Source organism: Lepisosteus oculatus, chromosome 7 (genome assembly GCF_040954835.1).
Source record: "Lepisosteus oculatus isolate fLepOcu1 chromosome 7, fLepOcu1.hap2, whole genome shotgun sequence".
Classification (NCBI taxonomy): domain Eukaryota; kingdom Metazoa; phylum Chordata; class Actinopteri; order Semionotiformes; family Lepisosteidae; genus Lepisosteus; species Lepisosteus oculatus.
This window is the reverse complement of record NC_090702.1, coordinates 11,367,324-11,393,603: the sequence shown is the minus strand read 5'-3', so window position 1 is coordinate 11,393,603 and position 26,280 is coordinate 11,367,324. Positions and strand designations below refer to the sequence as shown.

At 37.7% G+C, this 26,280-nt stretch overlaps 1 protein-coding gene across 2 annotated transcripts in view; it reads left to right on the top strand.

Annotated features, from left to right (window-relative positions):
• b4galnt3b (beta-1,4-N-acetyl-galactosaminyl transferase 3b) overlaps positions 1-26,280 on the top strand; it is a 91,919-nt gene that overhangs the window by 41,995 nt on the left and 23,644 nt on the right. For both annotated transcript variants that reach the window (XM_015353256.2, XM_015353257.2), the window contains exons 3-11: positions 824-919; positions 11,936-12,026; positions 15,083-15,183; positions 17,577-17,644; positions 19,018-19,096; positions 21,691-21,757; positions 22,781-22,924; positions 23,345-23,454; positions 25,699-25,799. In XM_015353256.2, the coding sequence (XP_015208742.2) occupies positions 824-919; positions 11,936-12,026; positions 15,083-15,183; positions 17,577-17,644; positions 19,018-19,096; positions 21,691-21,757; positions 22,781-22,924; positions 23,345-23,454; positions 25,699-25,799 (857 nt within the window). The remainder of the gene's footprint in view (positions 1-823; positions 920-11,935; positions 12,027-15,082; positions 15,184-17,576; positions 17,645-19,017; positions 19,097-21,690; positions 21,758-22,780; positions 22,925-23,344; positions 23,455-25,698; positions 25,800-26,280) is intronic.

The following is a 26,280-nucleotide window of genomic DNA, read 5'->3' as shown; positions in this document are numbered from 1 at the left end:
ACAGTGTACAGTTTTAAAAGAGAGAATGTGGACAGTAATAGCATATCCAATAATAAGTCTGCAGTGTTTTGTGTTTCTATTGATAACCCATTCGTCAGTTGACACGTTGCAGGCTCCACAGTGCTTTGATGTCAGGCTGACGTCACTGCAAGCCCACATGTCCAGCAGGAGCCAAACTTGTTTGCCATGAAGCCTAGAGAGCTCTGTATGACTCTGCTTTCAAGGTGCCCAACTAATTGTACTGCCACTTTGGGAATCTTGAATCTTGTAGGTCATGGTAGGTTAGAAACTGGACCCAGGTTCAAACCATCGATATAATGATTCCAATAAGCAATAGCTATCATCTAAACCACTGCAAAGGAGTTATTGTGCAGCATTTCTTTATTTGTAATCATGCCTGTGTGATCTTTTTTACGATGTATCTATCTCTGGGATACTGACATTTGTATAAAATATTTGCTTGGATGAATAATTTGGTCAACTTGCTCAATGATTGGAGCATTCATTGTGTGCATTTATTATATACTGTATACCAAATAGTCATTTGCAGACAAATGATACTGACTGCCGATAGAATAACTTTTACACTCTGGATATGTGTATCTTATAACATAGTTGGTTCATTTGACTTAATTATTGTGATCTTAGTCATGTGTATGATGAATCGGCAATCATTCTGAAGTACTCAGGCATGCGTGTTAGGCTATGACACAAGTTAATAAAATTATGTATTAAACTACTGCAAGTGAAAAGAAAGTAATTTTGTTTAATGAAACGTGTTTAATTAAAAACTCAAAAACTGTCCTGTCTTTTGTCTTCACAGTATAAGGGCCAAGCAAATTTGCACATTTTTGAAGATTGGTGTGGCAGCTCTGTTGACCAACTGAGAAAGAACCTGCACTACCCTTTATTTGCTCACGTGAGTGAATCCATTTCCTCCTTGTCTTTCAGTGGAATAATTATTCATTTTTGTATCCTTGATAGCTGTAGTTTTCACACCCTGTGCAGAAAGCAGTGTGTACAGTAAAGCTGTCTTTTTTTTTTGCATGGGTACATACACACCCCTGTATAAGAATTTAATTATGGCAATGCAAATTATTTGCTCAAAATGTGTGTTTTCTAAGGACTTGATTAAATATTGGGAAGATTCCAAAAAATCCTTCAATTAAATATGGAATTACCAGGTGCTTAGGCTGATAGTTCCTAAGTGCTTTATGGGAGAGTCGACGCAGATAGGAACATCAGTGCATCTTCTCTACTTTGTAACTCTACAAGTTGTGTGAGACCTCTAGGGGAATCCTGATCACAACCAGCTAGTGACATCACCCAGACTTGAATGAACTACATCTGCATCATGTAGATCTCAAGGGGCTCTGGCAATGAGGGACTTTGTTGGTTGAGACGCCCGTTAGTCCTGACTGTTACGATATGCTTTGTTAGGGAAGTCCTTGCTCATACCAGAATTTTTTAATGTGAATGGAGAATGTTTTAAGTCATTTAAATCATGTACAGTCCCCTTCAGAATTATTGGCTCCCTTGATAAAGATGAGCAAGAAAGGTTGTATAAAATAAATGTTTTACAGTCAAAATATGGAAGAACTGAAAGGCAGTTCCTCAGATCAAAGGATTTCTGTTAACAATAATAATGTAGCTGTAACCTTCAAATTAAATGCTTCAAACTAATTTTATTCCATGTTATAATTTGTTAGTGGTGCATTACACTGTAATGTTAATATGGAATTTGCTATAGACTGATTATAGATTAATGAAGGCAGAGTGCATAAGGCATAAGAGAATAAGGCAAAGGTGGAATATCTTTTAAGTATAATGGGGGAATAAATTATTTAAGTTTTTCAAAGGTGTTTTGTGTGTGTTGAAATGTTAAAGCTGTACTTCTGAATATTTTTGCTGCTATTCAGCTAACAGGAAACATTGTTTAACATTTTTCAATATTGCTGGATGTATGGATTTTGTTTATTCAGAAATTCAGATTTAATTTGTATCTATATTAAGATGCATGTTGTGTACAGTATATGCTTTTAGACAACAGTATTCATGATGTTTTATGCATTTTATGAAGATGTTAGAATTTCAATAAATATCAAGATGAGATAAACAAATGTGGCATAAATGTAATATTAAATATTGTCTTGGCTTTGACAAAATTGCTTTGATGCTTCTGTATAAACCTACATTTTTGCTGTTTCTACAACTTTATTTGGTTATTTATAGGTAGATACTGTACCTAGTTATACTCCTAGAAACAGAATGATTATGTATATGTAAGTTCATTAATTTATTTTCTATTAAAATCTTTAATCAAATAAAATACAAATCTTATTACTACTACTTCTAATAATAGTGTTATATGTTATATATAGAGTTATATGTGTTATGTGTAGCTTGGAGAAAAGAACAAGTGCTTTATATACCCAGATTTCTAAACTTATGGGTTCTACAGTGGTGTGAAAAACTGTTTGCCCCCTTCCTGATTTCATATTTTTTGCATGTTTGTCACACTGAAATGTTTTAGATCATCAAACAAATTGAAATATTAGAAAAAGATAACACAAGTAAACACAAAATGCACTTTTTAAATTAAAGTTTTTATTATTAAGGGAAAAAAAATCCAAACCTACATGGCCCTGTGTGAAAAGTGATTGCCCCCCCTGTTAAAACATAAATCAACTGTGGTTTATCACATGTTTGGAAAGCTGAGTTCAATTTCTCTAGCCACACCCAGGCCTGATTACTGCCACACCTGTTCTCAATCAAGAAATCACTTAAATAGGACCTGCCTGACAAAGTGAAGTAGACCAAAAGATCCTCAAAAGCTAGACATCATGCTGCGATCCAAAGAAATTCAGGAACAAATGAGAAACAGAGTAATTGAGATTTATCAGTCTGGAAAAGGTTATAAAGCCATTTCTAAAACTTTGGGACTCCAGTGAACCACAGTGAGAGCCATTATCCACAAATGGCGAAAACATGGAACAGTGGTGAACCTTCCCAGGAGTGGCCGGCCGACCAAAATTACCCGAAGAGTGCAGCGAGGACTCATCCAAGAGGTCACAAAAAACCCCACAACATCCAAAGAATTGCAGGCATCACTTGCCTCAGTTAAGGTCAGTGTTCATGACTCCACCATAAGAAAGAGACTAGGCAAAAATGGCCTGCATGGCAGAGTTCCAAGACGAAAACCACTGCTGAGCAAAAAGAACATAAAGGCTCGTCTCGGTTTTGCCAGAAAACATCTTGATGGTCCCCAAGACTTTTGGGGAAAATACTCTGTGGACTGACGAGACAAAAGTTGAACTTTTTGGAAGGTGTGTGTCCCATTACATCTGGCATAAAAGGAACATCATACCAACAGTAAAATATGGTGGTGGTAGTGGGATGGTCTGGGGCTGTTTTGCTGCTTCAGGACCTGGAAGACTTGCTATGGTAAATGGAACCATGAATTCAGCTGTCTAACCAAAAATCCTGAAGGAGAATGTCCGGCCATCTGTTCGTGAGCTCAAGCTGAAGCGCACTTGGGTTCTGCAGCAGGACAATGATCCAAAACACACCAGCAAGTCCACCTCTGAATGGCTTAAGAAAAACAAAATGAAGACTTTGGAGTGGCCTAGTCAAAGTCCTGACCTGAATCCGATTGAGATGTTGTGGCATGACCTTAAAAAAAGCGGTTAAGGCTCGAAAACCCTCCAATGTGGCTGAATTGTAACAATTCTGCAAAGATGAGTGGGCCAAAATTCCTCCACAGCTCTGTAAAAGACTCATTGCCAGTTATCACAAACGCTTGATTGCAGGTGTTGCTGCTAAGGGTGGCCCAACCAGTTATCAGGTTTAGGAGGCAATCACTTTTTTACACAGGGCCATGTAGGTTTGGATTTTTTTTTTCCCTTAATAATAAAAACCTTCATTTTGTGTTTACTTGTGTTATCTTTGTCTAATATTTCAACTTGTTTGATGATCTGAAACATTTCAGTGTGACAAACATGCAAAAAAAAAATAAGAAATCAGGAAGGGGGCAAACACTTTTTCACACCACTGTATGTCTCATCACCTAAATTCTGTCTACCTCATGTACAGTGTGGTGAAACACCCCCTTAAGATTTTATGATTTAACATGTTTGACCTTCACCTGGTCCTCACCAAGTCCCCAATAGCAGATAATACTTGCCATATTTGACCAATAAGACGTGCATAATTTATTTGGTCGTTGTCAGATGTCGAAATATGTTAACCCATGAAATTATAAGGGGGTGTAGTTTTCACTATATACAATAGTGGGGAAAAAAGTGATCATTTACTTTTTTCCATGTTTATTTTTGATCACATGACAACCTTTTACAGATACTGTGAGCAGACTAATGTAAAGCAGTAAAAGTAAATTATGAAATATCTTTGGTCCATCTTATGTTAAAATTTGATTGAACTACTGTTTTTTTCATTTGTAATTGGAAGACATAGGAGAAGTGACTGATTACTTATTCCCAAATCTTCTTCTAATAATTTAACCTTCAGTGTCTTTGCACTTGTGATTATTTCTGTCATGTTTATTAAATCTGATGACTTCATATCAACATTAAATATCCACATTTTTATGCTGTCTGAAACACAATATTGCAATGTCTAAAATTTTAATTCTTATTAAATATGTTTTAAATAAGATTTGTAAAAAAAAATAATTCAGGCATGATTGCATACTTTATTCCTGATTAGGGTACAGAGATTGTTAAAAAATAAGTAATTGCAGTTGTGTTATTTGAAAATAACCATAGATACCATTAAGTTCCATAGGTTTTTTTCTTATATGACAGATCCCTTTGTAAATCACCCTGATTCCTGTGAAAATAGGTAGAATCTTAATCATTGAAGTACCATTTTCAAGGAAGAGCAAAAATAACATTGTACCTTTTTAAATTGAAATCCTTTGGGCTTTCAATTTTAGAGTAAACATTTTTTGTATTCTGTTTAAATTATTGAACAATGAATCAGTCTCAGGTAGAAGTTTTGTTAATAGTACTAATGTAAATATATAGCTCTTTAAATGGTCTGTCTGCTTAGCCAAATGCTCAATTTACATTTTTTCGGACTCAGATGATAACAGATTTCATCTTTGTTTAAACCTTAGCAAGGAACACTTCTGACATGACAAGTTCACATTATATAATTTCAGGGCCTGTTAGCTGACATGCTGTTATATGCACTACAAAGCAACACTGGAAGAACCACAAACCACAAGTCAAAAGGTTCTAGACAGATACAAACTGACAGTCTGCTGTCACTGGTTTCAATGTCTTTTTTGTCCAGTAGCTATCATTTCTAATCAGCCACCTATTTTTAATTTTAAAGCACTTCTGTGCATTTTGTTCAAATCAGGTTTCTAACTCGTCATGTATTTTGTAACAAGTTTCAGAGTCAAAAATTGTTTTAAAATGTTTACAGTCTGGAATGTGCAGCAGTACAGTTTTCCCTAATAGAGGGAAGTCATTAATCATCTTTCTGTGTTTAATTCAGTCTCTCTCCTGCATGCTTAATTATATTTTTTCTAATAAATTTTCAAGTGCATAAGCTGATGTGAAAAACTGTCCTTGTTTATCACCATCTGGTCATCTTAGTTTGACATCTGTATGATGTAGATGTGAAGAATCAAAGCAGAGGGAAACGTAACTTGTTTTATTTTATGAAACCTAAAAGGGGTTGATCCCCAGTCATGAGTCAAGGTAGACAAGCTGCCAAGCAAGATCTTAAACAATTGATGTTAGTGAGGAAATGTGTGAAGGTCTTCATATAAGTTGCACACAATTCTAATAGTAGTTTCCTCATATTAAGAGCTGCTTTTTTTCTTAAAACTTCTTATCACTGTAGATTAAGAACAAGCAATGGCAAGCTGCCATGTACACTCAAAAATGTACACACCTACACAGTTCATTTTGTAATGGCTCACGTTTTTAATTTTTATGTTTTGGAACCCTACAGTCAAAATATTGGCGTCCACGTGGTGTCCAGTAAAAACAAAAAGTTAGAACTTGACCATGATAACTGCTTGGCTTCAGTGTTTTACTTGCTTTCTTATTAAAAAAATGAACTTGAAATTCTCCATTTTAATTGTTTAATTGTGTAAGTAAATAGTTAACACTTTAACACTTTATAGAATTTCCATAGTGGTATACTTTTGTGTGCCTAAGCAATATTTGGAGCAAGTAAAGGTTTATTCCATGCTGAAAAGAGAAAAGAAACGCAACGTTTTGAATGTGGATCCTTCTTCAGGTTTGACATATGCTGATGCAGTTACCTAATTAAGAAATATTTGCTTTCCTTCAGTGACTTACAGTAGAGCCTTTTCTCTTTTCGTTATGGTCCTTAAGTCACACCTTAAAGCATACTGCAAACAGAATGTTCTTAGACCTGATATGTCTTGGTGATATGCTATCTCTAAACCATGAGATAACTTGAGCATGTAAATAGTTACAAAGTGCAATATACTGCAGTACAGCCGGAACTGATTTTAAAATTGTTTACAGTAGTGCAAAGTCAGTGCGTGTGAGAAGACATGAGTGTGTCAGCTCACTCACTATTTCACACCACAGCCTGTAACTTACCTTTCCCGGCTGTCCAAATCCTTGCGTACCATTTCAGATGGTAGAGGTAGGATTTTCTTCTAGGGTCTGAGTTCAGGTTGAGCTCTGTTAACCTTGTGAGGGACGTCATCCCAGTTAAAATGTCCTTGCCACAGGCATTCAGTTACATCACCTCCAGAACTGTACATCCAACCCTCCATGACACCCTGAATGTTTCTGTGTTAGTTTGACTCTCTCTTAATTCCTTTCCTCCAGAATTAGAACTGTCACTGAGCTCTCCTTGTAGGGAACTTCTCAGGTTCCTCCTGAAGTGTTGTTTGCAATCAGTGGTTTCCTTCACGATTTGTCTGTTTCCTAGTGTCCCTCGGAGTGTACACTTGCTACCCGTCTTTCTTTTGCACGGTGGTATTTACGCTTCTGCAGTGGAATCTTTCGATGTGCAGGATTGATGTGTCTGTGGTGCAGATCCCCTTTCTCTAAACCACTGATCAGCCAAGTGACCAACAGCCCACTTCACATTCTTCACCTTTTGGTGAAGAGAGCTCTTCCTTTATCCCCAGATTTATTTGAAAATCTGGGGGAAGCATCCACTTCTCTGTTACTGCAGGATTATTTTGCTCTGCAGGGACTCTTGTGTGTTCTCAGACTAGTAATTTGCAATTTGAAGTTGTCTTGGTGTAGGTGATGAATATGTAACTTCTTTGTCTCCCTGGAGGGAGATCGTTTCATCTACTGTGCATTGTCTTGAAATTGCTGAGAGGTGTGATTGGAGCGTAAAATAAAACCATATATTGTTAATTAAAATGGAAAAGCAGCAATGCAGGGAGGTACAACAGAGTCAACGTAATTTGAGCAGATTGTGGAATATACAGTACAGAGGCAGGTTAAATAGTTTAATTCTAACAAAAGACCTAAGATGGTGGTGAAAGACTGTTTAACCCTGTTGTTGTAGATACCTAACATGGGGGCAAAGAAAGAGAAGATATAAGAGATGGAAAGTTTCTTCTGGTGCATTTGAGCTGCACAATGCTGAAGCCAAGCTTGGCTGAGCCTGCCTGGTATCAGTCAAATGTTTATCCATTCTGCTAGCAGAGCTGTGGTACATGAAGTCTCAAGCAGTCTCTGGGCATAACATTCTGAAATAATACATTTTGCATGCTATGCAAGATATATTCAGTAAACACTATTTTGTATGCTTTATTTTTTGCTACACTGCTTTGGGTTTTGGCAAATGCTTGTTTTTGTTATTTAAGAACTAAATTGAGTCCAAGCATTAGCATTTTGAATTGACAATTGCAAGTGTTTACTAGAAGCTGTCCAAATTTTAACAAGTCAAAATGTGTTAAGGTAAGACTCAATTGTTCTCTTTCCTTTTACATGGCTGGATGCCACCTACTTTCTTGTGCTCTGACTGAAGCTGCAAGATCGTGAAAATTCATTATTGATACCCAGTGGCCTGCTCACAACTGGTCAGTAAAAGAGGCTAGTATTAGAGTTGAGGCTGGAGTAAGGGTGCATGATTCCAGTCCTGAAGAGCCAGGGGGTCTTGTTTTCGTTCTACCTAAGCCTTTAATTACCTAATTGAACTCATTATTGCCTTAATTGGACAAGCTGAAGCCTTACCTTCTCTATATGAAGCTGGAGATTTAAAGAGACCTACAAAAGCTGCTGGACAGAGGAGGGCAGGCATGGGTTAGAGTGTCATTGGTTGGTTCTGCAGATGACCTGCCTATGCTCAGATGCTCTAGGTTATTGGTTTTATTTGATAGTTGCCACAGCTATCCTTACAGATGTAGGATTCTCCTCAGAGAATGTAATAATTTTCTGTCACGATTACAGCCAGTATCATGCCTTTCTGGAGAAATGCATAGAGTTGTTCTAAAATTGTCTTTAGGTAATTATGAAAGGCATCTCTTCCACATCATTTTTATCAGCCAGGTGTTGTCAGATCTGACACGTCTATATCCGTCAGGTGTGGTTAGATCAGACAAATTTGCATGGAGTGGAAAAAAGAACACCACTTTGACATAATGTACATTTGTTTAAAAAGTCAATTTTGTGTCTTAAAACATTAAACGTGAAACTGGATTATTGAGGTATCAAGTCCATGCCCCACTCAGTCAGTTGCTTCTTTTTTCTCTGTGATGCTGTACTTAATGAAAGAAAGATCTCTAGCATAGACAACACATGCTGACAGAACCTCCAGTAGCCTCCAATTCCAAGATCTTAAGTTGTCACCTGGACAATTGTCTTCCTCCTCTGGATTACGAGACAAAGAATGACTTGTTTGTCACCACTGCTTTCAGATTCTTTCATCTTGTCATCTCTTACAGTATTTCTACATTATGTATAATGGCTAGCAATAGTCTGCATCCTCTGTGGACTTTTTCACATTTTGTTGTGTAACGATATAGAATCATAATGTATTTAATTGGACATTTTGGCCATTGATCAACATAGATCACTCTATATGGTAAAATGCTGACCCTTCTACCTACCTAGGGAATTCACGTCGGTCATTATTACTCCTGTATACATACCTCCTAACGCTAATGCTAAGGAAGCAGTCAAAACGCTGTCCAAAGCTATTAGTTAACAAGAATCAGCACACCCTGATGGTGTTTTTATTATTGCAGGTGATTTTAATCAGGGAAATCTGAAATCAGTCCTGCCTAGCTACAACCAACACGTTGACTGCCCCACCAGGGGAAACAACACACTTGACCTTGTTTATACTAATGTACCCGGTGCTTACAAAGCAGTACCTCACCCCCCTCTTGGACAATCTGACCACATCTCCCTGTTCCTACTCCCAGCCTACAGACGACTTCTCAAACGCACCAAGGCTCCAGTTATAACTGTAAAAACATGGACCAAAGAGGCAGAATCAATGCTTCAGGACTGTTTTGAGTGCACAGACTGGAGTGTGTTCAAAGATGCAGCCTCCCATGGATCCCACACTGATATTGATATGTATGCATCAGCTGTCACTAGCTACATCAGCAAATGTGCTGATGATGTGGTGAGCGTTAAAAAGATACGCAAACTCCCGAATCAAAAACCTTGGATGAACACTGAGATCTGCTCCCTGCTCAAAGCCCGTGATGCAGCCCTCAAATCTGGTAATGAGGAAGAACTGAGAGGGGCTAGGAAAGAATTAAGAGCTGTCATAAAATCTGCCAAGAAACAGTACAAATCCCAGATAGACCACCACTACAACACCAACACTAACCCATGACGCATGTGGCAAGACATAAATACAATCACAAGCTACACGAGCAAAACAAGCCCTGTAAGCACTACTGACCCCTCTCTTCCAAACAAGCTTAACACCTTCTATGCACGCTTCGAAGCTCAAAACCCTGAACCAACCACCTGGACCACTGACTCCCGTACTACCCCACCCCCCACACTATCGAAGCTAGATGTGTGGAAATCACTAAGTTGAGTGAACACACATAAAGCTGCTGGACCTGATGGTATCCCTGGCCTGGTACTCAGAACATGTGCCTGGCAGATAGCTGATGTCTGTACCGAAATCTTCAACATGTCCTTGGCCCAGGCCACTGTACCTAGCTGCTTCAAGACAACCACCATCGTGCCAGTACCGAAAAAATCAGCCCCCACATGCCTAAACGACTACCCCCCTATTGCACTCACCCCCATCGTAATGAAGTGCTTTGAAAAACTACTTATTCCGCACATTAAAGCCAGCATTCCAAAAACACTGGATCCTCTCCAGTTTGCCTATCGCAACAAACCGCTCCACAGAGGATGCAATCTCTATAGCTTTACACACCACACTAACCCACCTGGATAAAAGGAACACCTATACAAGAATGCTTTTCATTGACTTTAGCTCAGCATTTAACACCATCATACCCATAAAACTTTCTACCAAGCTCAGGGCTCTAGGTTTAGATACAACTCTCAGCAGCTGGATCCTAGACTTCCTCACCAGCAGACCCCAGACTGTCAGGATTGGCAACCTCACCTCCAACACACTCACCCTTAACACCGGTGCCCCTCAAGGCTGTGTGCTCAGCCCACTGCTTTACTCCCTGTTCACCCACGACTGTACTGCTAAGTTCAGCAGAAACACCATCACCAAGTATGCTGACGATACCACAGTCGTGGGCCTGATCACTGACAACGATGAGACTGCCTACAGGGAGGAGATAAAACAATTCGCAGACTGGTGCTGAACCAACAAGCTATGTCTCAACATCAGCAAAACCAAAGAGCTGATTGTTGACTTCAGAAGACAAGGAAAAGTTCACTCCCCCATCTACATAGAAGGGTCTGCGGTGGAGATGGTGAATAAGTTCAAATTCCTAGGCGTTCACATCTCTAAGGACCTTACATGGACACTGAACACCTCCAGTCTCATCAAGAAGGCACAACAGCGGCTGTACTTCCTGAGAAGGCTGAAGAAAATACACCTACATCCACTGATCCTCACCAACTTCTACAGATGTACGGTGGAGAGCATACTGACCAGCTGCATCACAGTCTGGCACGGCAACTGCACCGCATCCGACCGTAAGGCACACATCGGCAGTGCCTTACCATCCATCCAGGAAATATACAACACCGGGAGAAAAAAGCCACCAAAATTATGTCTGACCCCACTCACCCCAGTCATAACTTGTTTGTTCCCCTACCATCTGGCAGAAGGTTCTGGTCACTCTAGTCGCACACAACAAGACTCCAAAATAGCTTCTTTCCCAGAGCTGTCAAGTTGGTGACACCCCACTCCCTTCCACCTTATTATGATCTATCCTAACATCCTCCTGTACCCACAACCATTGTACTCCTACACCACCACACACACATGTAAGCCAAAATTGTACTGTCCCCTCGATAGCCCAGTAAAATTGTAACAGGCATAATAATATTTAATATTTATTAATTAACCATACTATTTTTTTTTGCACTGTTCCAAGAATTACCTTGCACTGTTTTTGTCCTGTTAAATGCTCTCTGTTTGCGGAATTTTGCACAGTTTTGATTACTTGATTACATGTTTTTTATGTTATGTTATAACATGTTACTGTTATTGCTATTGTGTAACTGTCTATTGTCTTATTTTCTGTCCTATTTATATACTGCACCTGAGTGACTAATGAGAAACACTTTTCCTTATACTATGCACCTGTGTAAGTTTAATGACAATAAAGTTGAATTGAATTTAATAGTTTTTAATTTAATAAGTCCAAGGGGGGTGAATACTTTGCTTAATGTCATGACTTATTTATCTCTATTAGCAGGGTTTGTAAAGGATTGTACCCTTTAAGCAAGAATGTAGCCTGCATAATGCTGAAATTAACACTTTTTTTTTCCCCCAGACACGAACTACAGTGAAGAAGTTGGCTGTGTCCCCTAGGTGGACAAACTATGGTCTCAGGATATTTGGCTACCTTCACCCTTACATTGATGGTGAGTTTGTTGCCTTTCCTATGGCTAGACTGATGGGTGATGCAGAACAATCTGTGAATGTGTTTAGAAAGCATTCTTGAGCAGGAGTTTCAGGAAAGGTGTGACTTTACACATGTTTCAAGATAACTAATTTTTTCCATTTCTCTGATCCAGTCGTTTTCAGGATTTTATTACTTTTGCCTCTAAAGAGTTGCTGTTTTTTTAACCTAATTCTGTTAATTGAAAGTATAATGGACCAAATAGATAACATGCAGGTTAACTTAATCTCATAAATCGCCAACTTTAAGGTTTTGTAACGACCCTGGCCACCCCACCAGGGAACAGACCCAAGGGGGCATCGCAGTTCGAAGAGAGCTGCCGGCTTACTTCACCTCGGGCGCTCGACAGGCTGACAAAGAGCAAGGCCAACCTGAGGTGGATGTGTCCCAGTTCCAGGAGAAGGGGCCGCCCATATATCTAATAGTTCCCCGGGACACTGGGACTGTACAGGATTCAGACATTGGACACAGGAAAGGAGGGCAGGGAGAGCCACCTGAGCTATGCTGAGGGGTGTGGAGCCTTGAGCCAGGCAGGATACTCCCAGTCAGGGTGGTCCTCCACAAGGTGAAGCGAATACCGAGATGACCAGGGTGTGCAGTCTTCAATGGGTCTTCTCAGAAACCTTGCCAGTGCGTGCCATCTGGGTGGACCAGATTGATGTGCCGGAAACTGGGCCAAGAGAGTCATCTGCTGAGGTTCAACCAAAGTGGGGTCCCGACCTCTTCTCCACACAGCAGCCTGGAGAAGCCCTTGACAGCACAGCTGGGGGACAGAGCTCCAGGCAGAGCCCAAGAACAAGAAGGGCTCCACTGGGAAGCTAGAATATGGCTTGGAAGTGAAGTGGAGTAAACGTCAATGCTGGATCGCCAAGGACAGACTGAACAGGGTTTAAATACCCCAGGACACCTGGGTGTGACCTCTCACTTCAGCTAGGTGCTCTGCATATGCTGTCTCTTCTGCAATCCAGGCAGAGCGGAGGTGTGGTCACTGGCCACTGCAGCCTGATCGAAACAGCTTTCTCCACAGTTTAATTGGTTTGGTTCTCCTTTATGATCTCTGTAAGACTAGTAATTCCTATAAAAAATTACAAATTGTAACCATCTTGATTCTGAAAGTATAAGGGAAATAATTTAGCCACTATTGGGTTAACCATGATAAAATAGTGAGAGGTAATAATTTCTGCAAAAAGCTGCACAGGAACAAATAATAGAGCTAGTTGATTTCTGTAAAACAGTAATATCTCTGACAATTTTCTCTAGGATTTTGTTTTTGTTCTCTCTAGAATTTTTGCATTGCTTTTCACATCTTTTAAATTCTTAATAAATGTGTGATGAGAAACAGTTAATTTTAACTATTTTAGAAACTGAAAGTTTTATTTTTTGTAACAGAATTTTTTTTGGAATAATACTTCATTATGGTCATTATGGTGTTCTACTTTATACTTATTTTTAAATTAATGGGCTTCGAACAAGTGCCATCTTTATTGGAACTCAAGGATTTAGTGGTGAATTTTGCTTTTCAGTATTTGTTATTATTACTGGTGCATCAGAGCACCAGGATTCTGGGTTTAAATTAGACATTTGTCTGTGTGGAGTTTGTTCTTCCAATGTTGATGTCGGTTTTGCTCTGGTTTCCTCCCTCCTCCCTAAGACATGCTAGGTATTCTAAATTGCCCCCTTCTCTTGGCCCTGTGATAAACTGGCGTCCTGTGGAGGGAGGGTGCAGTCATGTGGTCAGAGTCTCTGCTTGTGCCCTGTGCTGTTCTTGTAGGCTCCAGAGTGCCTTGACCCTTACCAAGAAAAGCAAATTTGTGACAGATGAATGGGTGGGTGGATGGAAGGATGTTTGCTGTTCTCACATTTTTGTTTTGTTTTTAGATGGGGTTCTGTAGTTTGTACTTAGCCCTGAGGTTTTGGCCTGTAAGTTTTTTCTAATATTTAATTGCAATACTTGGCTCAATCTTAAATTGGTAGGCCCTACAGCTCTTTCAAGAGGTCATTTGGTTTTTTGTGGGTCTTAATTTTGTGTTTCAGAGATGATCTAGCTCCTTGTAACAAGTAGCATGAAGATGGAAATTACTATGTAATGATGATAAGGGGTGGACAAATTGTAAAAAAATAAACTTTAAAAACTTTCCTCAGGAATGTTGGCCTCCCTAATCTGTACGTATAGTGACAGTGGAAAATTACCAACACTTCATAATGTTAATGTATGAAGTCAGAATGATGGCAGGGTTTTAACCACCTCCTGTTGCCTGTGCTCTTTTGCCTTCATACAGTGGGTGCCACATGTACTATATGTACAGAGCAGCAGCTGTTCCTGTAATGTGATCCACAGGGAACAGGACACCCTTTTGTAGAGTCTGTGTCTGCCTTTCACTGCACCAGAATGGAAATGGCATTGTTTACAGCATGAAAATGAACAAAATCGATACCTTTCACTTTTCATTAAAGTAACGATTAGCATTTTATTTTGTGTTTTTGGTATTGGTCAGGGAAAGACAGCTCCAATCCGCAAGTGGTAGCTTTTTTTTGTTAATTTAACAGGTACCTGTCTATTAACACCTGACTTAACACCTGCAAAACACAGATGATTTCACTTCTTATCCACTTAATTAGTGTACTTTAAGTAATTAAGCTCTGAGATGAAATGAAAACTAGAAGCATATGACACCCTAGGACTGTACTGCAGTTGCCTACCTCTTGTTTAGGTTATTCTGCTGTTCCATTAAATCACATTATTCACAATGACTTCACTAAATGTTTTTGGACAGGAGACCATTACATTTCTTTTGGGAGTCACAAAGTATCCATGTTCATTTTTTGTTTTATTATGTTTTTTTTTTACCTATATGGGGTTTCATTTTTTAATTATTTAATCCTCCATTTAATGGCTGTAGTGTGAATATTATTTCTAGTGATTATCTGTTTATTGGATTCAGTGGATGTGATTTAACAGACAAGAGTGTGAAACAGTAGCTGAATGAGAGTTAACACATCACAATGCCTGTGTTCTAGGTGAGTACCAGTTTGCAGTGGCCTCAGACGATAATTCTGAATTCTGGCTGAGCTCGGATGACCAACCATTAAATCTAAGTCTCTTGGCTTTCGTGGGAAAGGTGAGTAAGTAAAAAAAAAAATTGTTTTCGTTCATCTTTAGCGATTGTTTTGTAATTCACCCCCAGACACAGATTAGTCCTCAAACTAATGTGTTAAAGATAACACAATTTAAGTGCAATGTAAATCATCTTCCTTTGTTTTTCTGAATACCTGAAAATCCTAAAATCTATCTGGATTGCATTCATCCAGAATCCCATACATCTATCCTTAATGTATCCTGTGCAAAGTCTTATAGACAATACAGTACATCTGCATCACGGTAGACATTAGTGTTTGGCCTTTTTGAACATTTACCATAAGATAACACATCACTTTATTAGCCATATACAATTAATTGCATTAGGAATTTGTGACGTGAGACACAGACACACAGACCGGGAGAAAAGCTTGGGGTTAGAGCGCAGGGTCAGCCATTGTACAGCGCCCCTGGAGCAGTTGGGGTTAAGGGCCTTGCTCGGGGGCCCAACAATGTAGGATTCCTCTGCCGGCCGTGGGATTTGAACCGGCAACCTTCCAGCCACAGGCCCCGGATGGCTGTTTTTTTAGTGAGGGAATAGAACATTCAGAATTCAGTCCTTTATTTTGTAGTGTATTAAAGCTCGACATTTTACCCACATCTATTTGGTGATGTATTGTGGTGAGAATTTAATGTATTGACACCTCCTCAAATTCTGAATGTTCAAACTCACTGTTTGGGGGGAAATGTACCTTTGGTCGAAGTGACAGCCGTGAGTTATTTTTTGATAATATTTGCCTTTACTTGCCTAACAAGCTTTCCTTTCCCTGTTTGGGAGAAGCATCCCCATAGCATGATGCCTCCACCACCATGCTTGACTATGGATGGTGTTGGTGGAACCTGTATGTCTAATGCAGATCCACAGATTGTAGCATGAGTTGATCTTATCTGTCCACAAAACAGATTTTGAAGGATTGCATAGGTGCTTTGTTTAAAGGTAGTCCCTTTATACCCTACCCAGGGGGTGTTAAAGACAGCTTTTTCCACGTTTTGAAAATGTCCAAATGTAGTTAATTTTTGGGAATCCTTTTATCCTTCTTTGTCCACTATCCTACATAAGGATTTTTCCTGTTCTGAACCAGTGTTAAATGACTCTACTTTTAGTTTCCCACAATGGCAGAAATCAATCTGGTTTGCTATTTTAACCAGAGATAAAAGAATACTGGCATTGTGGTGGGAGACTCCACCCTCTCATTGGCATCATTGAATTCGGTCCACTCTTGCTATAAGTTATTTTGAGCTTTCTAAAACGTGCGTCTAGTACGTGTGGTGTAGGGTGTGTGTAGGGGAATGGGGTGGAGACTTGGAGTGCTCCTGCTGACACGGTCAAATCCTTATTGAATAGTGCTTCTGTCATAGCTGTCTCATTTTGTAGTTGGGGCCTTCAGAGAGGGAACCAATTGTGGCATGTGTGTTGGGGGGGGGGGGGGGGATTGCTCTGTTTTTCTGTTTTATTTATTCTTTGTTTTTTAAGATTAAAGTTAAGTAAAAGAGGTAATAAGCAGAACATGGTTTGAAACTGAATACCATACTCGTAAAGTAATGAATTTGTATAATAGTATATTTATACTTTTGTTTTAGGTTTTACAAAAACATAAAATGCATCAAAAAGTCTCTTTTCTCAGATAAACAACATTCAGAAGTAGGCTAGTGATAAGATAAAGACAGCTAACATGTTTTATGTTTTCACATGTTCTCAGATTTATTCAAGTAAACCACACTGAAATGGGCTAAGACATGCAGTGAAAGTTTTTAAAAACATCTTTAAAGGTGTTGAGTATTTATGTTTTTGTAATTATGATACAGTATACAGATGTATTAGTAATCATATATCTACAATTAGATTTTATTTGCCCCTCTTTGTTTGAAAAATCCATGGGAAACTTCCTTTGGCCATTCAGGAGCTTTTCTTCAAAGTGATTGTTAAAGAACAATCAAGATCCCTTCAAAAGGCATGAAAACAAAGCACAGTCATAGAGAGAGGTCATGAGCTGTCCTTTCGTACGTGCTTTCTTGTTCTTATCATGTGTCAGGCTATCTTGTAGACTGGGAAAAAAGCTCAAATCACACTGAAAGGAAGAAAAGTACTGCAGCCTTTTTAATGTTTTACACTTCACTTTATTGAGGAAAATGCTGCTGACCTTGAGTCTCCAAAATGATTAAATTCACTTTTATTCTGTCTGTGCTTCTTATTTCCTAGCTAACCCATTCAGTAGTCAATATTTTTTATTTGTGATCATTCACTCATTCTTAATTTATTCATCCACTGCAAATTTAATTGTTTTGTTTTTCCCTTTTCTTTTTTCTCTTTGGTAGTGGACCTTTGTTTTATAACAAAGCATTTTATTTCTTTGTGTTTCTGTGGTTTTCTTTCAGACTGGCAAAGAATGGACTGCCCCAGGGGAATATGAGAAGTATACCAGTCAGATTTCTCGCCCAGTGCAGTAAGTGAGCGTTTTTAATGCCAAGAGATCAAATAACATTCAGAAACAACTCTACTTTTTAATTTTTGGCTTGACATCAAAATGCAAGTCAAACACCACAGCAGCCTTGCTAAATAAAGCCTCGTGTAACCAATATGTATACTGAAAATCACTTAATTTAGTTTAAAGATTTAAAGTGCAAGATTGCTTCTGTTATTTAAAGCTGTTGTTAGGGCCAAATATGTAATGGAAATCTTGAATAGTTTCGAAAGAAGTAGGAAATTCTTAAGTGTGTCTGTTTCATTTTTCCTTGAGATAAACATTTGAAGTGACGACAGTAATTGAGAAAATGTCAAACAGAATTAAACGAAAATAAATGTATGAGAATTGTGTAATAGAAATTAGTAATATTCTTGGTTACAGAATGGATTAATCCTGTCATGCAGAATTGCTGTAAAATGTTCATTCATGGTTTGTAACTTACAGCTTACTGAGAATAGGAATCTTTTTCTCTCAAAATTTGAGAGAATAGGATAGTTTTGAAAGAAGTCCTGGCTGAGTTGAAAAATGAAAAACTTACTATACAATTCACCAGTTTAGCTCAGACAATTATAAAAAGTGGGGAAGTAGGGAGCTTCAAAGCTGTAAGTTTGTATTATTTCCCATTTGTTTTCTATGGGGTGATGGTAAAATATCAGAATAGAACAGAGAGAGTATCTTTAATATCCCCAAGGAGCAATTTGTTTTAAAGCAGCAGACAACATAAAAAAACACACACAAACAAGCAATACATATAAACATTAGTAAGAGAATCATCCATTGAGCAAGATTATGGATGGGTTAAGGTTACGCAAGACTGGTGACATATAGAACTGGGATAGGGCCGAAAGATCAGCACCAATGACTTTCTGACTCAGTTTGACAATCCCCCCAGTTTTCTTACTCTTCCCAAGAGTAAGAAATTCACATTCCCAAACCAGCAGATCAGGGCAAAAGTAAAATCAGATGCAATAAAAGTCTGATAAAACATTATGAACAATGAATACTTAAATAAATTGATTCAGGAAGTGATTGATACCTAACCATGCAAAGCAGATTCCAGAGTTTGTGCTGCTTAAGTTTCACTTTTTGGGAATTAAATTTAAAAAACAACTTCACCTAGTAAGGAAGGAATTACTTTAAATACCTTAGAAATACCTTGCTATCCCTGCAAATAACTGGTGTAAATTACCTTTAATTTTATTGAACAATAGTCACAGAGAAATAAATATTTGAATTATTTCCCCACTCTGGATGTTTGTGAGTTTTAGAAAACCGTAGTTAAAAACTTACTATATACTGGAGAAACAGTAGTCATGTCCTTAGCCTACATTTCTTTTTCCTTCTTCTCTTAGGCTGAAAACAATGAAAAAGTACTACTTTGAAGTTATACACAAACAGAATGACCATGGCACAGACCATGTGGAAGTAGCTGTGAGTAATTCATTATTATCAGTTATTATTTAAAGAATGAGATTTACATCAAATATCAAGGGGAGATCCTTTTTTACTGAATGTGTTGATTGTTGAACGTCTTTTGTCTTCTTATTCACTTTGGTCTTATCCAAAATATAAAAGCACTGTGGATAATACTGAATTTCAGAAGGAAAATGTCTGTAATACAGGAGTTGTTTCTATGAGTTGAGATATAAAGAAACTATCGGCAATTCAAAATTGAGTCTGTAACGTGAACAATACTTAAAATGCTTTAAAACAAAGCTGTTGAATAAAAGCTGTGTCACCTAGAACTGAAGAACTTTATTTTGTCCAGGAGCCGCTGAATAATGAACAGCACAGAAATTGATACTTGAGTAGGAGCTAAAATCACTTGTTAATTTTTTGAGTATGGTACCTGCTCTGACTGTTTCTTCTCCTGCTTTGATAAACCACCTGTAACATTTAATCTTGAGAGGGGGAAAGAAAAGGGAAATAATAATAATAATTATAATTAATAATTGCTTACACTTATATAGCGCTTTTCGAGACACTCCACTCAAAGCGCTTTACAGGTAATGAGAACTCCCCTCAACCACCACCAATGTGCAGCATCCACCTGGATGATGGAAAGGTTTGCTTGCCAACTTTAATCTGCGGTTGATATTACAGTAACCATGTTAAATCCTGGAGGAAGACTGCCTTAAGTTCTGTGTTGCGCAGTGCAACATTATTAATTCATATTACTAAAAACATATTTTTACTTTTGTTAGGTTAATAATAACAGTGCAAGTAAAACAGCAATTACTGGTGGTCGGATTTCCACTGTTTAGGTGGTAGAGCCAACAGAGGTCAAATTTGTATATATTAATAAATGTGTGTGTGGGTAGTGTTGTTTGGTTTTGTGACTCAAAAATATCTCTCAAAGGAGCAGGAGTGGGATAGCCTGTTTAAAAAAAAACATTTTTAAATGTACACCGTTGGTAGATTTGGGTTTATAGTTTTATAATCTTTATTAAATCATGTTGTCAGTCATTTGTGTCTTTTGCAGACCACAAAACCGTTATAATGTGGCGTTATGCATCAGATTCATTCTGTATTTCTCCATCAGATTGGGGAGGTAGACTTATTTTGAAATATAGCTAAATATTGCATTACAGTTTTGTACCTCAGTTTTGTTCAAGTTTGAAAGGTACATTGCATAACATTTTTTTGGGGGTGAGGGGGTGGCTGGTGTTTAAAATGGCAGAGAGAAATGCTGTAGTGTTAGTACACAAAAAGATAAATATTAATTTGCAAGTGACAAAGATCTGAAGCCCTAACAACCTTTTTTCAGTGAAATTTTACAAAAACTAATTTTAGCGGAGGCCAGGCCTTTTAAATTCATACATTTGTCTTCCACACATTTGTTTTTCGTGTGAGGGTGATTAGTGGTCTCAAAACATTATCTCTTTGACTATAAAGTATTGCTTTGCCATTCAAGGTTTTGAACACAGTAGTTCATTAAAATGTTTTTAATATCACTGTCATTAGATGAAGCATACAAGACATTTCTGGAAACACACAAATGCTGCTGCACTACAGCAACTATTTACAAAGTCTAGAATTTTTAGGTGAAAAAATTTAAAACGTTATGCTTCATTTTATGGTGGGGTGTAATGGAATTCAATATGCAAAGCAGGGTTTTAAAGCTGTTTTTTTTAGTTTGTTTTTGTTTTCACACCATTTAAATCTAACAACAAATCAAGAAAGAGTGCAGGTAAAGAAAGGGCACATAATTAATATAAAGGGAAAATCAATTTAATGACCCAAGTCGTTGAAAAGACAAAAAAAGCATGTTTTCTCCTTTGTTGCACTAGCAAGATGCAGCCTAGCCAAACTCCAAATATTCTCTTTAAATGATTGCAACCATGTTGTGATTTTGGGGTATCTCAGCCTTAACCCAGCCTCATAAGGTTTGCAGATGCACCTAGAGTGGCCGGGGGGAAAAAAAATCTCATGTTTCAACATTAATCACTTGTTTAAAAAAATTGACCTGTCCATTATATATGATCTTCAGCAGTTTACAGACTCAATGAGCAGTTAAAAACAGTAAGGAATGAAGTCCTGAATGACTAAACCAGAGAAGGTGCTCACCTAGAGGCTGAGATATCACTGGCTGGAACCTGTGTCATGTTCCTAATCGGGGATAGGGTGGGCATTAGTTACCCAATGTCCCCTCAGCTTCTGTAATTTTCTGGGCACTTCCAAGCTTACAGTGACATACGGAAGAGATACAGTGCTTCTCACAGATAGCAATAACTCTGCTTCAATTTACTGTGGATTTTGTACTGTGTGAAAGGCTCTGGCAGGGGGCCTTGTTGGAGGAGCATGTCTGCAAGTCTAGCTCCTGTTCTGCTTTATTAGAATACAAAGCTTTAGGTGTAACGGTATGTCAAGTGGTTGGCAATTTCAAATTGGGTGGGCATATGATACAAGATAATTCTCAATAAAACTGTCCCCTTAAAATAATTATTTTACAAGCAAATAAATGTTAGTATGTTTGCTTTTGGAGCAATTACACTTGATTTCACCTTTCTTTGTTTTTTTTGCAGTGGCGACTCAGTAACTCTGGCTTAAAGTTTACAGTCATCAATTCAAACTATATTTCTCTCTACAAAAGTAAGTTTGTAGTCAGTTTATTGACCAGGTTCTGCAATTCTAAGAAAGTACACTGCCCATTTAATTTTAAGTGTATTTTGGCACTTCAACTGCTCATTTGCCTTGAGTTAAACTACTTTGTTGTAATGGAAAACTAAATTACTGAGGTGGCTAAATATTTTGGTGGCCACAATGTTTATGCCAACTACCAGCCTTTTTTTAGTAAGGTGTTTCTTAAAAATGTATTCAGTTTAAAAACTTGTTCTTAATCTTAAATACATGTGTGGTTTGTCTTCAGATGTTCAGTGTTCAACAATTATGATCTTTTTACATCTTTTTTTGACTTCATCAAATATTTTTTAATTTTGTCTGTTGAATTTTCTTCTTTTTAATTTTCATTTATTTTTTAAGTAATCCAAAAAGATGTTATGATATGAATGATGGTAGTTCACAAAAGCCCATCTTTACTAAATTAACTTTAATTATAATCTACTTTTCTTACTGCTTGACCAGCATAATTTACAATATTACAGTGGTATTTCTAGCTTTCTCTTCAAATGAATAACAATTTAATTCCACTTACATATGTCAAGGTTTGTTTTTTAAAGTTTGTGTATTCCTATAGCCAAATACTTTTATAATATAAAAATGAAAAGGGCAGTAAATACATCTTATCAGTCCAATACAGTTTTATAAAATAATTGTTGACATTTAGAGATTAATTACCCTGTTATAAATGACATGCTGTGTAGTAAGCACAGGAACTGTTGACATTAATACTTTGTTCATCTGAGCATGCTCCCCAGTTAATGTCACTTGAAAGTGTGCGTGTGCAATTTGATTTCATCATGTTATTTTAAATCTTGACTGGATCTGCAAGTATACTAAAATATTCTTAAATATTAACATTCTGTTGAAAAGAAGGGATTCGTATTAACTCTAGTCTTTTTTTTTTTAAACCTGTGCACGTAAATTAACCCTTTTTTATCGTGCCGGCTGCTACATTCCTCTATTATTTGTCTTCCTTGATTTGTCCCTGGGCAGATGAGTCTTCTCTGAAGATGAGCGAGGTGAGTCACGTCCCCCAGTCAACGGCAAGTCATGTGCGGTCCTACAGTGAGATGCAGCAAACCACCAGTCACGGTGCAGAGATGCTCAGAGAAGACCCCCGAGATACGTTCTTTCAAGGTAAGCCCCTGCTAGTTTAATAGTTCCACAATTATTGGCAATTTAAATACATTTTCAGGAATATAGAAAACAGATCTAATGTCTTTGTTGTCCGTATTTTCTCGTGGTTTGTTTTTGTTAGGTTTCTGTGTATTTTAAACCTTGTGTTTAACTTGCAGTTTAGACATTGAGACTTTCAAGAAGTGCCAAATGCCATTGTGACAATATTGTTTCGTATAGCCACACTGTGCTGAAAAAATGCAGACTCTCCTGGCTTGGGTTTGTGAAATGCTGGAAAAAAAACGGATATTTGTAGATTTGCGGTTTACAGTTTTCTTGTTTTCACATTTTGATTTTGTATGTTTCAGTTCTTCTGTTTCAGATTACTTCAGCATTTTCTTTGTCTAGACATTTTAACCCTTACGGTGGTTTTCTCTCAAGTTCCTATGATAGACAGTTCCTATCTGCGCCGTGTTCTACCAGACTGCACTTATAAACCCACCTACAACATCAAAGGTTTCCCACTGCTGCGGTATCAGGGTTTACAGTTTGTAAGTATGGCCTTATGCTTCCCTCTCAGCATATTTAAACACAGCGCTCATAATTTAAAGGTTTTTTTTATTGCCAAGTCCCTTCAACAATAAAGAGTTGAGACATCAGGGAGTCGAGGTTAATGCTTTGCTGAAAAGTAAGAAATAGAAGGACAGCCTCCACAGCTGAAACTGTTTTCCCTTCTTTCTACTTTTCAGTACAGAATTAATCTCCGCTTGTTCCTTTGCAGCTCATGTACAGATGGAGCTCCCCACTTCAGTCTTGTCACTTATCAATCATTGATTCTCATTGGTCACAATATTCAGAACCTTGATCACAACAATTAAAAGTAAACTGTGCATGACCAGCTATATAAAGCAACAAACCAGCTAGCCCATCACATTTACTGTGTAAATCTAGTTGGCTCATTTTCAGGTTTCTTCGTTATTAATATATTGTTCCTGTCAATACCCCTGCAAAGCTAAAAAGCTACTTTTTATTACCAAAGATGCTATTGATATAAACCTTTTGATTTGGTTTATTTAGATTTTCATTTAATTTCATGAGTAGCATATTATAGTGTTTTCTCTCAGATATTGTGAAATCATTAATATTTTTAATGATATATATATATTTTTGAAACAAGATATGTCAACAGATATGTCAGTTAGATTATATATAAACACTATAGTTTTATGTAATTCATCATATTCAGCACCCATGTCACCCTGCAGTTCACATCTGGCAACCCACTGAACCTAAGCAGGTGTGAGCCTGGTCAGTACCTGGATGGGAGACCTCCTGGGAAAAACTAAGGTTGCTGCTGGAAGAGGTGTTAGTGGGGCCAGCAGGGGGTGCTCACCCTGTGGCCCATGTGGGTCCTAATGCCACAGTATAGTGACAGGGATGCTATACTGTAAAAAGGCGCCCCCTTCGGATGAGGTCCTGACTCTCTGAGGTTTCTCGAAAAGAGTAGGGGTGTAAGCCAGGTGTCCTGGCCAAATTTCCCATTGGCCATTACCAATCATGGCCTCCTAATAATCCCCATCTATGAATTGGCTTCATTACTCTGCTCTCCTCCCCACTGATAGCTGATGTGTGGTGAGCGTTCTGGCGCTCTATGGCTGCCATTGCATTATCCAGGTGGAAGTTCAATAATTACACACAACAAAAGAAAATGTATTTTCTAAAAGCTTGACTCTGAGCTTAATTAAATGAGACATGAAGGGAAAAAAAAAGTTTAAAAAATTTGGTAATGGAAGACAGTTCATTATGTTTACAATCTCTTATTGAACATAGTGACTTTTAAGTGTTTTTATTTATTGCATTTAATGGTTTGGTTGTCACTTTTCATATAATATGTAACTAATTCTAGTTTGAAGGGGTTACTCTTTAATGGAGCTTTTCAACTAGGAAAGACCTGTTTAAACACAGGCAGCATTAGCCTTTTGTTTGTTCATGGGTGTGTATCAGGGAGGTATAAAACGCTTTAATCGTCACATAGTTAATAAGTACATTTGGAACTCTTTGGACTTTAGAATCATTGTAGTTTTTTTTTTAACTTGGCCATATCACTTATTCCTATGACTAACAAGTATGCAGTACGGTCCAACAACTGGGTGAAGTATAGCATGGCTAAAGATTCACAATGCTGAGGCTCATCAAATATTTGACCTTTTCCTTTTTAATATATTACAGTTGTCCAGCTGCTAATTGTATAGTTGGCTAATGTGTAAGAGTACTCTAGAATGTGTATGTATATAAACTGTAAATGTTACCTTAAGAAGGCTCAACAGCCAAAACATCCTTTCTATTTTTCAGATGGGTTGAAAGGCCTCCACTTGATTATAAAACTTAATGGTTTCCCAAGCACACTGCGTAAAGCGATGACTTCTTCAAATATTAAATATCAACTGACCACTGTATTAAATACAGGTTCAAATAATTGAACAATGTGTTTTTATTTCTACCTCAATTTAAACCTATTGTTTTTAATGTGATAAACTGTAGTAGTATGTATTTGGATGTTGTGTTATCAATGTGTATAAGCACACAAAATGTGATGCACACCTGTACTGCCTGTCTGGAGTGCATATGTAATTGACCAGGTGTGGACATAATATTTTTCAGACAATGCGCTTCATGTAGTGAAACACTGGATGTCTTTCTCTGGGGATATTTTGTGCCTAAATATTAGTGCCAATAAGTAAGCCAATGAACCATTGTACTATTCACTTTTCTTCATTTTGTTTTTTTTTCATTAGGTGCATATGTCCTACGTTTACCCCAACGACTACACAAGACTGACACATATGGAAACTGAGAATAAATGCTTCTACCATGAGAACCCATACTACCTAGAGAAGTAAAGTGCCTGTTTTTATTTTCTACTGTGACTATGATAAAGTAAATCTGTTTTAGAAGAAGGTATTATTTCCATTATTATTAATATGAAGTTATTTACACAGCAAAGGCAAACTTAGATATGGGTTTATAGCAACTCCAGGTTCTTTAAGCAAAGACCAAGTGAGGTAATTACAGAGAAATATTATTTTGGTAGAAAATTTAAGTTAGTTGAAAACATTACATTTATGCTTCATCTAAATACAGGTTGAGAATCCCTTATCCGAAATTCCTGGGACCGAAAGTGTTGCGGATTTTGGATTCTTTCGGTTTTCAGAATATTTTTATACAGTATTTGCATCTATAAAATAGGACAGCTTGGGGGTGGGACCCAAGTCTAAACACGATATCCATTTACATTTCATAATATAGCTTGCACTGTACATATACCCTAAATGTAGTTTTATATAAATTTTTAATACTGTTTTAAACATAATACCATA